This window comes from Mesitornis unicolor, unplaced genomic scaffold (genome assembly GCF_000695765.1).
Source record: "Mesitornis unicolor isolate BGI_N332 unplaced genomic scaffold, ASM69576v1 scaffold9418, whole genome shotgun sequence".
Taxonomy (NCBI): domain Eukaryota; kingdom Metazoa; phylum Chordata; class Aves; order Mesitornithiformes; family Mesitornithidae; genus Mesitornis; species Mesitornis unicolor.
The window spans coordinates 6,341-24,372 of NW_010201137.1; the positions used below are offsets into that span (position 1 = coordinate 6,341).

Here is an 18,032-nt window from a genome sequence, read left to right on the forward strand (position 1 = left end):
CTTGTGTTTTCTCCAGAGCAAGGACCAAGGTCTAGCACACTAAATGCAAAAAGAGTCTTTTCAGCACGTTGAGCTGAAGCTCAGTCAGAGAAGATCCTGATCATACTTCACTTCTGCTGATTTCCAGTGGTGGTGGTGATGCTTTGTAGACTCAGGCCTTAAAACAGTACAGATTGTGTTGCTTGTAAGTGTGACTGTGCCTTCACAATGGAAAATAAAAACAACCTTGTAAATAGCTCCATGGTTGCTTGAACAAAGTTAGCCTAATGGTGAATGTTGGAGCAAAAATTATTAAGGAAAAATATTTTGATCAAGCTTATGTATAGTGAAATGCCAATAACATTAATAGCATCTTTTTTTCTTTCTGTTTGTTCCAATAATGAAGGAGTCATCTACATGCTGCAGGTCATATCTGCGTTCTTCAAGATGCTTTCCTGTATGAAAGTCCAACTGAAATAGCAAAACTAACCTCTGCAGACAAGTTTGATGCAGCCCTGGCCATTCATCTTTATAAAGGAGGCAGACTTCTGCAAGGTAATCCTCTGTATGTTTGGCAATAAAAATACCTCTTAAAAAGGTACTGGAAGAGAAGGTAATGAATACGAACAGTTCTAAATGGCTGTAAATGTGTACACGCACATGTAGTGATGTAAGGTAGTTATTCTGTTTATCCTCTTCAGTAAATGCTCAGAAATGCTGAAAAATCTTCCTCTGTGGGAGATCTGGTCCAGAGAGGAGAAAACTGAATAAGCATACTTTTAAAGCACATAGTGCATTTCATAATTAAGTTCTTTAACTACATTAAGATAAGAGCATTATATTAACATGAAGCTACTTTCAGCAGATGTGCTGTTTCAGAGGACATTGGCTTGGCAAAGTGGAGCTGAGGTCAAATAGAAGAAAGCAAAGAGGCTAATTTGATTTTTCTGCTCAAAATGAGTCAGGGTTTTTTGGGCATGAAATAACTTTGAAATGTCATTCATGCCAGCTAAACTGTAGGAGACAGGATGTTATCGGACAAATAATAAATTTTTCTATTGTATCTAGCCATGTAGAACAAAATTTTCACCTGCCATTAATGATAGACTAGAAGCACCGGCTTTCAAAATCACAGACAGTCACCTACTGAAATTGCAAGTGCGTATCTATTTTTCAGACCACATTTGTGTTGTACAAATCTATTCCCTCGGACAAAGGTATATAATTTGACACTTTTGTCAGGCCTGGGTATTAGTTGTGTTGTGTTCGTTTTCAGACTTGAGAAGTTCCCCCCGCAATTTGTACTGGTGGGTTTTCAGAGAACCTGAATTACTGTGTCTGGCATGGCTCTGTATCTTTTGTTCCAACGGATTTCAGTGGGGATGCTACTGTAATTCTGTAAAATGATCTGTGCTAACATGTGGATTAAGACTTCTCTTGTTGAAATATAGAGATGATCGTTTTTGTGACAAGACCTAGAATTGTTTTGGAGGAGGCTTATGGAAGGTCTCATAACTATCTCCTTTTTATTTTTTTGCTAAGGAACAAGAAAACAAGGTTGGATTTTAAATGTTTACTGTAAAATTTTATTGCAGTTTTGACTTGCACAGCATTGCCCAAATGCTGTGCTATTGGCCTTTCAAAATCCCAGGTGACTACAAAGCCTCATACTTGAATGATTTACAAAAGCTCAGTAATTTAAGTAAATCAGTCACACGGTTTCAAAGAGCATCTGCAAGAGCTGAAAGAAAAATAAAGCAGAAATCTGTGAAAAGCAAGATAGTAATCAGTGTGATTGCTGTTGTGATCCCAGTGAAAGTCTGAAAGTTATCGTCGCCTTTTTGAAGTAAAAAAAGTCATTCAGAGGACATTCCCAATTCTTGTAACATTTACTCTTTCCATACTCTGTATTATGAAATACCTTAAAGAAATTTAGTGACTACTACTATACTGCCAGCCTTTTGGGCCTCATCACAGAATCACAGAATGGCTCGGTTGGAAAAGCCCTCTGAGATCATCACGTCCAACCGCTCCTGTCTACCCCCTAAACCATATCCTTAAGTACCTCATCTACCCGCTCTTTAAACACATCCAGGGATGGTGACTCCACCACCTCCCTGGGCAGCCTGTGCCAGCTTCTGACGACCCTCTCAGTAAAGAACTTCCTCCTTATCTCTAACCTGAACCTCCCTTGGCACAGCTTGGTGCCGTTTCCCCTTGTTCTATCCCCCATCACCTGGGAGAAGAGACCAGCACCCACCTCTCCACAACCTCCCTTGAGGCAGTTGGAGGTTGTGATGAGGTCTCCCCTCAGCCTTCTCTTCTCCAGTGGCTGAGGCTTGATACCTGGGACTAAACTGTGCAATACTGCATCTTGTTACGACCTGAATAACATTTCAAATATATGTGCTGTTTGGTGGGCTGCCAAGCGTAGAAACTAATGGATTGGTTGGTTTTACTGACCGTGGAAAAGGCAAAGCAAATCTCATAGCTACGCAACAGAGTGACATGCTGTGGAAGTGCATCGTTATTGTATGGAGATTTTTTCAGTGCGAAAACCATAAAAATTCAAGTTTTTCCAGGTTTCTTTTTCAAAGGCTTTTGCTTACATGTGCAATATAGTACTGTCAATATACTTTGTCACTTTTAATGTCTCCTTCTAGTTATCACATTGATATTTTGGTCAACTTCTCATGGTGGTCGTTGCTTTGCAGGTAGCAGAATTCCTTTTGGAATCATCTTTGGTGGGACAGATGTAAATGAAGATATCAAATGTGAAGAGAAACGTCGGGTAATGGGAGCAGTGCTAGAAGAAGCCAGGTAAAAGCATCTGTGGAAGGTTTATGACAGGAAATTGCATTTTTGTAGTGGCAGATCTTTTAGGAACTGTACCTTAAATGCTTGGAATCACTGAGAGATGTGGAGGTCAGTGGACAAAGGACAGGCTGCTTGAAATCCCTATGATCTCTACGTACTGATTTATGATTCAGCGCTGGAAGTAGAACAGTTTCTTCATGAAATATCGTCTACTCACTTGAATTTCATCTGTTACAATCGTTTCATTGTATTTGACCATGTAAGAATTGGCAGAGGTAATGCTGAAACTTGGTCTCTTGGGCTGTGACTTGTCAAAAAATACTCCAATCCCATTAAAAGCTGAAGAAATCTGTGCTCTTGCTAAATAATCTTGTGCTTTGTCTACTAAATCACAACTGTTTTCTAGAGTAATAAAACTGTGTGTGAGATGAGGATACAAAATTCTAAGGCAGGGAAAAGAAATGGGAAGAATAATAGCAAGAATACTTAACCCGGGATTTGGCAGCACGTTGTTCTGTAGAATAACCGACTTTATGGCTAGACATTACAGAAACAGCCTTTGATGGTTACTAGAACTGTGGACTGTAACAGCTTGACTGTGGTTTATTTAACATGTTTGTAAAGGATGCAATTTTATGCAGTCAAGTTTCGATTTCTTACCAAAATTATTTTAGACTGTTTCTATTTGCAGAGTTTTAGGTAAAGAAATGCACATCTAAGTATCTGCAACAGCATCCATACAGTTCTGCTTTGTACAGAACTATCCTGCCCATGAAATGATTGATATTTAGTGTTTAAACAGTGAATCTTTAGTAGTGGAGCTGGTTATGGTGAGTTAGTGGTGGAGGTATGACTGTTTAAATAGCAAATTTTTGGTAGCTGCGGAGGTGTGAATATACTGATTCAATATTATCATAGTAATATTATTATCTCAAACAAAGATGGGCCTTGTTTGCCAAGGCCCTGTGCCAGAAGTGCTAAATGTGGCTCCAAGCTGTGTTTTTTTAAAACCTCTGTTTCTTAGTAAATTCTGGTTTATGTTGCATATATTCGAACGTATAAAATATTCTGTATTGCACCTGACATGCCTTATGCATTAAGTGCTATCTGCACGTACAGACCAAATCTTCCAATGGATTAAATTAATTTAATAGATAGCTTAAGTCTTACCAAGATAGAGGCTAAGGTTGCCACTTCATGTGTAGTCAGCGTAATAGCTCAGTGGTGGCAGAGATGGCTCCGTGCGACCTCTGTTCCTCTCCTTCCTCTTGCTTGTGGCTGTATGGTCCACCCTTCCTTGTGCCAGGAATGAACACTTTCTGAACAGGTTGAACTCATTAAATGGCGTAAAATTGGTTGGTTTTTTGTTTTCCTGGGTTAGTTTTCTACCCCTTTAATAAGACAAGTCAGTTTGTGGAAGGATACGAGGAGGCGTTTTTGGTGGCAGTAAGTTGCTACAACAGATGATGGAGCCCCGTGGAAGTATGCTGTGCCTGGGCTTCTGGTGACCTGGGTACTCTGAAAAGTCATCACTTAGAACTGGGCTCTGCGTAAGGAAAGGGGTCCCTGAGTGTACAAGGGCTGTTAAAATGCGAGCATCTGGAATGTCCTATCAAATCTAGTGGTACTGCTTGCATGCTTACTCTAGGAGAGCCTAAATGCTTTGCTGAGCAGAGCTTGCTCAGGATGCTGCCTCTGCTCACTCCTCGCAGTGTTCCAGCTGAGACACAATAACTGCAGAGGCTCAGGTACAGCTGTATGGATTTTGGCCCATGTGAGCAATGAGGAAATGCACACAGACTCTATAAGAGGCTTATATCTCGTTGTTTCATCTTTACTAATACTGCTATATGTTCTAGCTGTTATTAGCTATCTTAACGCAGGCATCGATGTGCTGTTCTGTCTGCAGAGTGCTATAAGATGTGGTAGGTAAACAGATTTTAAAGACAGAGCTTAATCACGGTCATTGAAAAATCATTAGGGCATGTTCCTATGTCTTAGTGTGACTTGCAGTTGAAGAGCAACTTAAAGCCTCGTTCAAGACAAAATTTATATACTTGTTTTTGTTATCAAATCAGAAGATAGTCTTTAAACAGGTGTGAAGGAAGAGGGGAAAATATGTCTGATGTGTCAGTGAAATTTCAGCACTGCACAAAATGAAAAGTATTTAAAAACAGAAGCTCTCAGTATGTCCATTTGATCCAGTTCTGTGTTTAAAATGCAATCTGTCACAAATGTAGTTAGTATAGCTTATGTGAAAGTTGTGCTTTACTGAATGGCTTCTTTTTAATGATAATTAACTTGGGAACTTGAAGTATAGTTTAGTAGCTTGGATTTCCTGTGATGTTTCAAAACATATTGCTGCATCCTTATGCACTTCATAATATTTTCTCTGCTACAGGAAAAGTAATTCGGTTTTCTAGAAGTTATTCTGAATAGATCTCTTCTCCGGTATTATCACTAGGATTATTCATTGCATCGTTATTAAAAGAAACATTGATTTTTTTTTTTCTTTATTGATTGCAGGGTTCTAAGCAGAAAGTATTATGAATTGTAGATGACTTGTCCAGTACAATATACCACCCCATTCCATAAAACAAAGTATTGAACACTGTCTAGCTTTATAATGAGTGTTTTATTTTTAATCAAATCCCTCTAAATGGTGGTTGTACTCCTCTGGGGTATTTTTTCTACTGAGCAGTGTTTTGTAGACTTGGGAGCAACAGTTTTTTCTGCATGTTAATGTGAAGTATTGAAAGTACAATTGCAAAAACTGGAAAGGGAGCGTGTGCGACTTGACAAAACAAGCATTTGCAGAGGCTTTAATAACCTTAAAGCTGTCAGCTTGTGAATGTGAAATTCATTGTGGCACCATAAAGCAGATACTACAGAACAAATGTATGGGAATAAGGTTTGTTTCGACAAACAACAGTAGGAATTATAACTCAGCATTTCTGTGATTTCTAATGGATGGTTGCGACTTCATGTCCTCAAATTATAACAGAACGTCTCCAATGGAAATGGCTCAGGATGGAAACATTACATTAATTCTGTGAAAAAGAAACACCGACTCATAAGTGTAGCAAGTGATGACTTGCGTTTTATATTCGATATCTGTAAATGCAATTTGAAAAAAGGCATTTTGCTCAGCAGACACCTTATGGCTCATGTGAAGGAGGCACTCAAAGGTTTCTATTCCCCAGGACTGACAGTCCTCAGAAATGGTCCCATTCGTGGTTCCAGTTAACACCAAATTTCAGAACAAAGCATGTGTTTATATCTCATCACAACCTTACAGCTGCATTAAAGGCCAGCAAGTTCTTAAACTCTGTTCTGAACATGGATTCTTTATTAACTCTGGCTCCATAGAAGTATCTCATGACTTCTTGGTGCCACACCAAGCTCCTGCTAACTTGTTTATCTGGTGTGTTTAGAGATCAGGCTTCTGTGGCTGAAGTCTCTCTGTGACGAGACACCCAAAATTGAAACCTGTTCAAATCAATGCAACCCTGACTCCTGCTGCAGCTGTGTATATTAATCTAGATAAATTGGGGGATGTTCCCATTATTTGGCTTTTCTCTTACTTTGAGAAATCCTCAGTCTAACTCCCCAAGAGCTCTAAGTTGTAAAGCCTGAAGAGATACTTGATTTACCAGTATTTTCTGGTAAAACAAATAGAAAGCCTGCGTTCTGTCTTTCCATCTATAATCATTTGTATAAGCCTCTGCTCTTTGCTCTTATACAGCTTTTTTTCTGAAGTACTTCTATGTTTTTATGTTTAAACACTTTAAGCAGATGATCCCAACTGTTTCTGTCCATTTAACCAGGTTTGCAGTGGCTTTCACGATGAAAATGAAGGAACTGGCAGCAGCAGAGTGGGTACGTTCACACGGCGATGCTGATGCTTATCGCATTAGCAACTGTGCGTTCTCCTAAAATGTTTTCTAAATAATGCCAGACAGTTGTAATAATCTTGATATGCTCTATTCCTGTTTTTCCTTTCAGAGAAAGCATTTAATATTTATGTACTTCGACAGGTCAAATAGATCTGGTATTTAAAAGCTGTTTAGTATTTGAAGAGAGTATACAGCTGTTGAGCAAGTGCTTCCCTGTAGCGTTTAAAACTAATCATTGCTGCTGTTACCGAGGTGCTCCTGATGTCATATGAATACATTTTTTCCTTTTTGCATCATCTTATAACCTTTATGTTGCCAAAATTCCACTGAACAGCTTTGCTTACAGTAAGGGATTTTGAAGAATAGTTTGAAAATACTTGTTTAGTCAGCACTGGAAATAGAATAAACTTCTTAAGGTGAGCTGCAGAACTAAAATTGAAGTTTTGCTAAGCCTACAGTATATGATAAGCAGCCCTATTGACCAGGCCTAGAGGGATATGTAGCACACAAATAGCATTTAACTTTGTTGAAACTTATCTCTCCTTCTGAAAATAAAACTAAACACACTGTGCTGAGTGATATATGGAAAAATACGGAATAAAGTTGTTTTTGTCCAACAGTACAGTAGTTACTACATTTGACAGTGTATTTTATGGAGCGTATTTAGCCAGGAAAGAACTGGCAGTAATAGTGGTTGAGTCTCTTTATTTACCAAGTTCCATTGCATTTGCTGTGGTGCAAGTCTACTTCAGTTGAACGGTAAATGCAAGAAGTAGAAACTAAGTGCTTGCTACCTCTTCAGTTCTAATCTGCATCATATTATGGTCATTAATAGATGCCTAAAAAATTCACTTCAAGGTAGAGCTTGCTCAACAGAACAATTTAATATTCAATACTTTTTTCAGCATTAATTTATTTTTTAGCTATTTGAATTAAAAGGATCCATCAGCAGACTTAGGAGCTGGTACTTATGTTACAAATATAACTTGGTTTCAATAGTTACTGCAATGAATTTCGTGATGGGTAAACATGAAAGGGCACAGCTTCTGTCATAGATCCCATGCAAGAAAAGACACAAGTACCAGAGAATAAGGAGGAGAAGCAAACTTCATCTTTGAAGTCCTTTTGCAATCAGCACCTCGAATGTTAAGTGTTTAACTTTGATGTTACCTGAACACCTTTGTGCTGCGGGCCTGTGAGCTCACTCATGTGTTGGAGACTGCCTGTGGCAGACAGGGGAATGGAGACAAGGCTGTCAGGTCGTAAACTGAAATACTGACCTGCTCGCCTGTGTCTTAAATGCTGGGTTTTGAGGTTTTTCCAGCTGTATCTTCATATAAAGTGAGAGCAAATGCCACGCGTTTACTTTCAGACAGTGAATAGGAATGCATCTTTCCATACCGAGGTCACTGAATATTAACACTTTTTACGTATTAACTCCCGCTAATGTGAACTGCATTATTCCTCTAATGTGTGCTTTATACACTCAATTAAGAATTTAATTTATGAACACGTAAGCAATTGCACTGCACTCAAGGACTGTATCTTCTAACAAATTCTTTTCTATTACATTGGATAAATTATCTTCAATTATGAAGTGCATAACACAGCATTTGTAATAATTTGTATTCCAAGTGAGTTTGAAATACTGTATAAGATCTTATGCTTACGGTCAGGGTTTTATTTCAGTAGTGTAAAACTGGTACACTGGAATTACCTAAGCCAGTTTTATTAGCATTCCATTTCATTTTTCCATTCTCCTCAAGACCATTTAAAATAAAGAACATAACAGAAAATTGATCTATACACTGTGACTATATCTGTACACTCTGTTACACAGTACTCCTGCTATTTTCTTCCTGATGATCCAAGCCCTGGCAGGATTATGTTTACTCACCATAAGCCATTGAAGGTCCAGCAGAGCGTGAAACCAGATGCTTAAGTTAAGTTTATATTTGAAACATGGTGGTTTTAGGAAACTAAAAGCCTGTCTTCACCCACCAGAGTTTGAGGCGGAGCTGAGCACTATGTCAGCTGTGGAGACAAGGCTTTGGCTGCCCTCTGCCCGCTCTGCCTTTCCCACCTTGTTTTGCTGCAGCTACATCCCAGCACTCACTTTCAGCTCTCCTGTTTGTCCTGCGAGTCTGAATTCTGAAGTTGGCCTGCAGCTTGCAATGCTGTCTGCGCTGTTTGCAAGGTGTTTTTTAGCATTGGAAGATCCAATAGAGTTTAAAATGCTGCTTATTCATAGGTAAGAGAAGGACTAAGAAATTTTAAGTAATAAAATCATAGAATCATCAAATGTATTGGGTTGGACGGGATCTTTAAAGATCATCCAGTCCAACCCCCCTGCAGTGAGCAGGGCCTATTGAACCATTTTTTTCTTTTTTTTGAATGCCTTAAACACAGAAGCTCATATAGCTTTTGAAATTTGAAGTCCACAGAATATCCTTAGTCTTAGCGTAAACAGTGTTATTTTTCTCCCCACTTCATTTATGTGTGGATTTGCTGCTTGTTCTTGTCGTTTTTGTGACTTAGTTAATTCACTCCGATTCTCAGAAATTGCCTCTTTGCCATCTGTGAACCACTTGTTGATGCCTATTCACTTTTCTTATGACCTCTTTTCTGTCCATTTCTTTTTCCAGGTCATTTTAAATAACTAAAATAGATTGTTCTAACCGAGCAGTGGACTGGAGGGACAGTCCCATAGGATGGATAGAGGGGAAAAAAAAAGCTTGCTAGAAAAAGATACTGCTTCCTTGGCTTCTTACTTCCTGAGCTGACTGCTTCAGGAATTGGCTGCTTAATACTTTGTTTCTGCATTAATTCTTGTTCTCCTGGTACAAGTTACCTTCCTGCCTTCAAGTCGTTATCCTGCAGGTGTGGTTTCACAATGTGTAAGGATGGGAGAGGAGAAGGAAAGGCTCTGGCTGCGCTATTCCAGCAGCTTTCTGCAGGAAGAGGCAGGTCTGCATAGCAATATTTAGCTTAAAGAGTTCGGCAGTGTATCAGCCATTACATATATGTCTACATATATATCTCCATATATATGGCAGCAATTTTTGACAAGGTTAAAGGTAAGTGAGACTTGTTACATGCCTAATGTGCTTAAAACTACACTTATGGATAAATGTAGACTGTAGTTTCAAAACCAGCTCTAATTTTTCCTTAAAAACTAGAATTTTTTGGGAACTAGGGCTGTTCTGTACTTGAAAGTCTTTCTGTTCTAGAGAAATACTTTCATTTGCTATGCAACAAGCATAATAATAAGGGTAATGATTATGAGAAGGGATACAGAGGTAAACTAAAAAATATGTTTCTACTAACATGCTAATTGTATTAATTGCAAAATTGATTCATTGGTACTATAAATGTTCACAGTAACAGTGATTTACATTGCTGACTGTTGGGTTTTGGTGTTACTTAAATGTTTCTTTCTAGTGGTCCGGTATGATTTTTAATGATCAAAAGAAATCACTCTGATGTGCATTTTGTTATCCTACCAGGTTTTTTTAAGGTTGAGCAGGTCTTTTATGATGAACTATGAAAGTTACTTTTCTTCTCCTTCTCTTTACAGCCAGAAGCTACGAAGAAAATATATGTCCAGACTCAAGGTGAGAGTTTAGAAATGTTCAATTAATTTGAATCATGTGTTTAGTACCCGTATGTTTTATATCTGTCTTCTTTGCCCTGGAAATGTTTTGCTGAAGTGGTTATGGAGTTTGAAGTCCTTGCTTCACTGAAGTTGATTTTTTTCGCCATTGACTTTAATGGAGGCAGTATTTCAGTCTCAGCCTAAATTTTCAATTCATTTCATGCTTTTAAAAAAAGCTTTCCCAGATGCCTTACAGTGGGAATCTGAAAGATAGGGTAACACCGAGCTTTCTCCAAAGGACATGGGAGTTAGCTGCCTAGGAGCAGACTCTCGGTCTGATTTTGCACAAGATGCTGAATGCTGTTTTCTTAGGGCAAGACTTGAAGACCCACAGTCCAGCCATCCAAGGACCAGTCAGTCATGTTGTGTTTCTCTTTTTCTCAACGCAGGAATTCAGACTACACCCAGTGAAACGTTTGACTGGTATAGATTTCTACAGAACGCAGGTAAAACGTGCTTTTTTCCTCTGTTCATTGCATTTATTCTTAGTAGATGTCAGTGATGAAGGGAATTTAAAATGTTAAGGTTAACTGATTGTGTGATAAATGATATGAAAAATGAAAGACTGTAACGCTACACTGGTAGAGTATCACTCAGATTAGTCTGGTTAGTGAACTGTCCAGACTGCCTCCAGATCGCTGCTCTGTCCAGGGCTGGACTGCACCACGAGATAAAATGGTCATGACACGTGGGTCAGTGTCCCTTAGAAGGGAAGTCAGACCACAGTACCGATACCTGAGCACGCTGTGCTTTGCAGCTGTGGTGTGGCATGGAAAAAACCGTGGATGTCTTTTGCAGAAGAGCAGGCGAGGTGAAGAAGTGGTGAAGCAGGGAAATCTCTGTTAATATTGTATTATTTGGTGTTGATCTACAGCCTGTCTCTGTTTTCACCCAAGCAATGGCATGTAAGGCAGATGACCTCGTTTTTTAAGTTACCTGCTCTTGGCAATGCTTTAATTGGTACAGCTGCCTTTCCCCAAAAGAAGAATTTGTAGGCATTTTACTGTGGTAAAAATATTTCAGTGTTACATTCATCAATCTGATCTCTGATAGTGCAGCTGTTCCCTCTGTTACAAATGAATCCTCACCAGTCAATTGCTTTATCGCATCAGTAAATGCGTGCCATTATTCAGAACTGGTGTCCCATTTGAAACGGAGCATTGTGAGGTTATTTTGTTCTCTGTAAATCATGGCGCACAAGCACAGCACCACCAAGATTAATAATTTTCTGAAGTGAAATGATTTGTCACTTGCTAGCACAGCCTCAGTGTTGATTGGATCTCGTGTCCAACCGTTTTATGATTAAAAGAGCAGTCCACAGATTGAGGAGGAGGAAGCTCCCCCTAAAGTGCATTTTATCTAATACAGTAGAGACAGTTTTTTGCCTAATGTGTACTAATGCGAAAGTGCAAAATAATTCATAATGTACACGAAGAGCAAACTAAAATGTGACTCTAACATCTGTGCCTGTTAAATAACAACTTGAAAACTGGCATCAGATTATTCAGTATTATTTTTTATGACTGTTTCATCTCTTTTATCTTATCAGTCTTGTCCCTGTCCCTCTCTGGAGGGAAGCTACAATTTCCACTTATTTTAATACCGCACACGGAGGCAGGCTTTTTGGCTGTGCCTTTGTGCTTGCCACAGACTAATTAGGAGTTCCCACTGAATTGCTTTTCTGGGGACCTGCAGTTTCAAAGAGTTTAAACTTCTACTAAACTTGGAGCAATCAATAAAAAATATGAAAAACAGAAGGCAGTTTTGCTCAAAAGAATATGATTTTGATAGCGTGGACTTGCACAATGAGCTGCACTTGAGAAGATCCGTGGCTTTTACGCAGATGAAGTTGTTCAGTCTTGTTCACCTCATGGCATCTATGGTTTTTTTTAAAGACTTTTTGAATGAAGCCCTGTTCTGTATCTAAAGGCATTTAATGATTTCTGTGGGAAATATGTCTCCAGATAACTCTTCCCTGTATCTTTAGCAGTAACCTTGAACATCTGTCAAATTCGGGATTCCCAGGACTGAATGTAAAGGAGCAGCACATGCTCCGCAATGCAAATTATAATGCATTTGAGGCATTGGTGTTAAACATCCTTGGTGATCAGGCCATACATTGTCAAGTTGTTCCTTAAAATGAAAGAGGCTCTTCAGAATATTTCAATAATGTTTTTTCCTAGAACAGATTTCTTATGAATATTCTTTGTACTGGTATTTTTTCAGTCATAGAAAAGCCTGAACGTTTGTCTCGGGTGAAATCTAACAGCAGTACATAAACAGTCTTTTTAAATCAGTGTAATGGCTTCAGAAAGGACTGAAGGTCGATTTGAGGGGCAGAATGCATCAAATACATTTTCCTGTGGGAGACTTCTCCCCCAGCCCCCAAATGTGAATGGTGCTGAAACAAAAGCTAAGGAATCCCAGCTTTTTGAACATTTCATTTGATAGTTTGGGTCGCTAACATAAATAGCAGTTGCTAATACAAACTGAAGAAGTGCTGTGAAGGGGTTTTTATTGTTGTTATTACAGTGCAATGCAATCTCAGTACAAAAATAATGGGATTAGTGTTTTTGTCATCGTCTCAGCAGCAGACTGGAGAGTTGCAGAGGTGATGTTTGTGTAGTGTTAGATAGCGCCTAGCAGCAGTGTTATCTGTGACTGGCCGTTCTATTTATTTATTGGCTAAATCTACCAAAAAAAAGAAAGCTTTTAAAGTTAATTTGCATTCTGGTTACAGTCAGCCTCACAGAGTTTTGTCTTCTGTGGATGAGAGTCTGAAAGCAACAGCAGTCATACTAAAAAGCTGAACCAAGTGCAGATTTCAACACAGACTGCAGGAGGACAATGTTTTCAGTATATTTAGTAACTCAGACTATTTAGGGAAGTATTACAGTATTACTGGAGGTCAGACCAGATGATCAAAATGCTTTTTTCTGCCCTTATAACACAGGGATCTATATACAGCATAATCAATTTTGTTAGCAATTTGAGGTGCCTATCTTTAGACTTGAGAGAGACCATGAAAGTTCAGGCTTTTGCTGTGAACTGGCTGACAGAAAATGCCAAAGTCTCAGTAAATGTGGAAGCTGGGACTGATCTCCAACAATGTAGCTCAAGGATGGAGCGCAGCTGCTTAAGATCACAGACGGGCTCGGTGTCATCGTACCCTGATGAAAAGCGCCTTTTGATTGCAGTGGAATGGGGCTGAAGCTGGTCAGATGTAAACCCTAAAACGCTCAGACATCATGTGATAAGATGATGCAGATCACCAGAAAGCCTGTACTAACAAACTGAGAGTGCTTGTTTATCCCACAGATAAGACTGAGAACTGGTTTCCTGGAAGATGACTTAGAATCATAGGATCAGATTCTTATTGCACTCTCAGATAAAATGTGCATTGTACTTTTGTAGTTCGAGTTTTCGACTTTCACATGATTTCTGCTTCATAGCATGGCTATGCTGAAAGCTTGAAAAGTTTACAGAGCCTGTTATGACACAGGGTTTTACAGAGGCATGATATTGTCCTAAAGCTGTGCTGGAAAAATAGACCCGCATGAGAAGAATTAAATAGTAAAAGTTTGTGCAGATACAGAGCTGACCATAGAAATAATTCTATCATGGCAATAGTAAACTGTGTTTCCCAACAGATCTGAAAGCACAGAGCTTTTTTGTTGTCTGATCTGTTAGAAATAATGAGAAATGGGGAAGAAGGATTGCTGGAGAATTTGGCAGCCTGATTTATCTGGATTAGTAGCCTGCCCCTGGACATTTACAGGTTCATTTAACTTCTGTTGTCCCCACAAACATATCAGCAATTCCAGCAATTACTCACTATTGAATGTGAATAGCAGTATAAACACTTTGGATATAGTTATTACCTCCACGTCTCCTTAATTTCTAAGAAACAAATTGCTTTGTGAAATAAAAGCTCAACTTCATAAAACATTAATAAATGTTTGAGACCTGCAGGTGCTAAAGTCTGTTGCTGAAATAAGACCTAAATGGGCTAATAATTGTGAAAGCACTGAAGATTTTTATAGAGGCCAAAGTGTAAACTGTCATAGTGTGTCATAATAGTAAAATAGTTGACATTTATCAGTGTTTTATGAAGTTGTACAGTTATATAGTTTCAGATGAGGAACAAACTAGGACTCAATGAAATCCTAAATAATAAACTGCTTATTTCCAGTATTGCATTCTGTAAATGTTTCCCACTTTTAATATACTCCATCCTCTCATTCCGTCTTGCAACTGAAGACCTCAGAACAGTTTACCAAAAGTTCAACTCGGTGCCGTTACTTCATGTCAAGCAATTCTTAAACCTGCTTGCAGATGAACGGGTGGGTCTGGATGGATGAGTCTGGATTTGACAAACTTTCTCGAGGCCGTGCCATGACTCAGACTCAGGGCAGCAGGAGAACATGAATCACGAGCATTAATCGCACTTCATCTGTTAGCCAGTATATTTTGTGCCAGGTTCCAATGCTATCACCAAATTCGCTGGCACAGCAGTTGGATGCCCTCTTGGTCATGCAATTCCACTCTGAAATTTCGAAGTGCCGATGCTACGTTGCTGTGTTTCGATTTTGAGCAGCGTAACACCACCTCTGCTCCATCATGACAAAGGAGCCGCTTGACTGCGGGAGCTCCGTGTCGGTCTTAATCTTCCGCTGTGTCTGCCTCATTCCAGCTCACCTGCAGTTCATTTGTTACCATCCCCGCGGCCCTGCGTGGCGGATCAGGACAGCACGCTGTCAGGCTGATGAGAGGAATGGGTTTTCATCATCCTATCCATCACCGTTCTTGTTTTGACCTTTCACATCTCGCTAAAGAGGTGACCCGCTACGCAGGCTCAGGGCTGGCTGCGGCCAACGTGCAGCTGTTTTCCATAGATAAAGCCAATGTAACAAATCAGACTAGAGCCACAGACGAATACTGACAACACATCTTTAAAGGAGCATCTCTCACTGGCATTAAACAATTACTTTTGACACTGAGGGAGACATTGATTACAGTGGAAAGACTTGACTTGCGTTTAGCGTACAGTGATTCTGAAGGATGGCTGGGTACCATGCGGTCTTTTTTATTGCCAGTGGTTATGCACACATTTTTCCATTTTCTATTTTCTTTGCAAAGCAAACAGGAGGGAGCCTGAGCTGGGAGATAATGGAGCACAGTGTGCTCTTTCAAGTCTTTGCTTTTGTAGGGCTAACAGAAATGGAGAGAAACATTTATATTTGGGTCATTCAAAGGTGATAGCAACACAGTGAATGGCTCAAAAGAGCAAATCAGTTGATTGTGCCATACTGATGGATTTGCGTTTCAGAATGACACAAGGCAGTAATACCTTATTACAGACTGAGTAGTCTATCTAGGCAGAATGATGGCAAAAATTCACATACTGAAAGTCTTGTTTAAGTTGAAGGAAAAAGAAAAATACCTTCTTTCAAATACCAGTTATCACCCAGCTGATGGCTGTAGCTGGTAATGGCAACTAGTGCCATTATTTTCTTAATGTGTTCCCCTTTTCAGTGCTCTAATGAGGACAAAGCATAGTAAAATGTTTGCTTTCTTTTACAAATAGCTACCTTTTTTTTTCACAGCAGGGGTGCTAGCAAGGCTTGAGGAAGCAACAGGTGGGAAAACACTGATGCATCATCTTGATGTGTGAATTTAACCATTTTCGGTGAATGAGCAGGAAGCCGAGGTGCTACAAGTGCTGCTGATCTTCAGTAGACAGAGAAGGAGTGAACTGGGGGCGCTGACGAGTGGCAGTGATGTGCTGGCAATGCAGTCTCCTCAGGAATGTCTTTATGTGCTTCCCAGTGGATTGAGGGGGGAAAGTCTGCCTGTAAAAATTAATTAGGTGATGGCTAAGTTCTACAGAATACAATAAAATAAAACTGCACCTGATTCTCACTTCACTAAATTGAACGGCAGAGGCACATCCTTTTTGGACTAGCCCTTCTATGGCAGGATTGAGAAATGCCGTGTAGGATCCAGTCTGTAGTCCAGTGTACCAAAGATCTGATATTTCAGAGAAAAGAGCATAAAATTTCATTAAAGACAAGTAGGGCTTTGTAAAGTTGCATGAAGGGGACAGTCTGCAGTGAGAGTTCAAGGCTGTGAATGTCTTTCCAGGATAGTAAAGGTCAAATAAAGGGGCTGCTTTCATTGATAAATGTTATTTTAGGTAATTTCGCTAGGGAAATAATTAGGCTGCTATTGATGAGATTCTTGGGAAAAGTACCTTTAAGTGCCACAGGAGCTGAATGGCAAAATCCAAACTGCAAAGCACAATTCCTGTCTGTGGGGCCAGCTTCCTGTTTCGGGTTAAGGTTTTAAGGAACAGCAGCCAGGCCTGCACAGAATTGGTTTATTCGGACTTTTCATTGTCTGAGTGCTTTAAACACGTATCTAATAAAATGAAAAGACTAAAGCTATAAGATAGAAACAAGAAGGTATTAAAGAGACAAAAAGAAGCAGTTATTTCAAGTGTAGTTGATGTTGATTAGGGTACCATCACGTCAAGAGTGCAATACTTCTACAGACCTGGTTTCTCACTGCTGTCTCACTGAGCTTTCGTCACTAACTTTAAAACTTGCTCCAAAGCAGGCAGAGCTGAACAGTGATAGGTGGGAGTTCATAATTTAAAACGAATATTTGTGCCATCTGGATAGTTAAAATGCAATCTGAATTTTGCTGACGCTTGCTAGTAATGTGTTTTGTGTGAGTTTATGCCATGAATTGAAACCACTGCTGCATGCCTTAAAAACAAACAGTATTAATGGCCCATTGCACCAGAAGAATGGCTTTTTCAATCCAAATGTTTGTGTATTATAAATTACAAATTATTTCTTGGTCCAGTAACCAGTAAAATATTACTTACAATGTCTGCTGCAGCCCCTCCTGACAACTCAAGCTGTTTTAAGTTAAATGGAACAGACTCAGTAATGAACCCTGTGACAGGGAGCATTTGAAAGTCCCTGAGCTGGATTTCCATTCTAAAAGCAGCAGCACTTGAGTACGTCGTGAATCAGCACTCATTTGATTCTCTCCTTCCATGAAAGAAGTTTGATGCAGTCCTCACGTTAATCCAGTTCCTTGATGTGAGGGGAGATGTTCCTGGTGTATTTCTTCCAGGGCCTGGAGCAAACCCTGCAGTTAAGCTCATAGAATCATAGACTCATAGCATACCAGGTTGGAAGGGACCACAAGGATCATCCAGTCCAACCTCTCCAGGTAAAAGCATCGTTTAACTGAGATGAGGCAGCACCCTGTCAAGCTGACTCTTCAAACTGACCAGTGCAGGGGAATTCACCACTTCCCCTGGAGATCATTCCAAGTTATACAGCACTGTGGTACAAGCTGGTACCAAGTGTGAGTGCTCTTAAATTACAAATTGCAGCAATTCAGTGATGCTGCACAAGCAGCTGAGCTGCTCCTGCAGCTGATAGAGAGTGGAAGGGCAAGGGAGAAGGAGGCCTCAGAGAAGGAAGCTCAGCAGCAGCAGATCACTGTACCACCACAACTGTCCTGCTCCCTTCCTCTGGTAATCCTAAACCCCACAGTCAGTGACTGACCATGCGTCCTAGCCCTCCTGGTAGCTGTGTGACACAGCCACGGCGTGGGACCTGTGTCCTGATGTCCCACACGCAGTGCTGAAGAGCAGCAGTTGGGTG

The 18,032-nt window shown here is 39.8% G+C and overlaps 1 protein-coding gene across 1 annotated transcript in view; it reads left to right on the forward strand.

Moving 5' to 3' along the window:
- Positions 1-385: 385 nt before the first annotated feature.
- The window catches only part of GLT1D1 (glycosyltransferase 1 domain containing 1), a gene marked incomplete at its 5' end in the record, with an annotated part of 42,404 nt that continues 24,757 nt past the window's right edge, over positions 386-18,032 (forward strand). The window contains 5 exons of the mRNA XM_010189975.1: positions 386-534; positions 2,694-2,799; positions 6,624-6,675; positions 10,270-10,306; positions 10,737-10,793. Coding sequence (XP_010188277.1) covers positions 386-534; positions 2,694-2,799; positions 6,624-6,675; positions 10,270-10,306; positions 10,737-10,793 — 401 coding nt within the window. The remainder of the gene's footprint in view (positions 535-2,693; positions 2,800-6,623; positions 6,676-10,269; positions 10,307-10,736; positions 10,794-18,032) is intronic.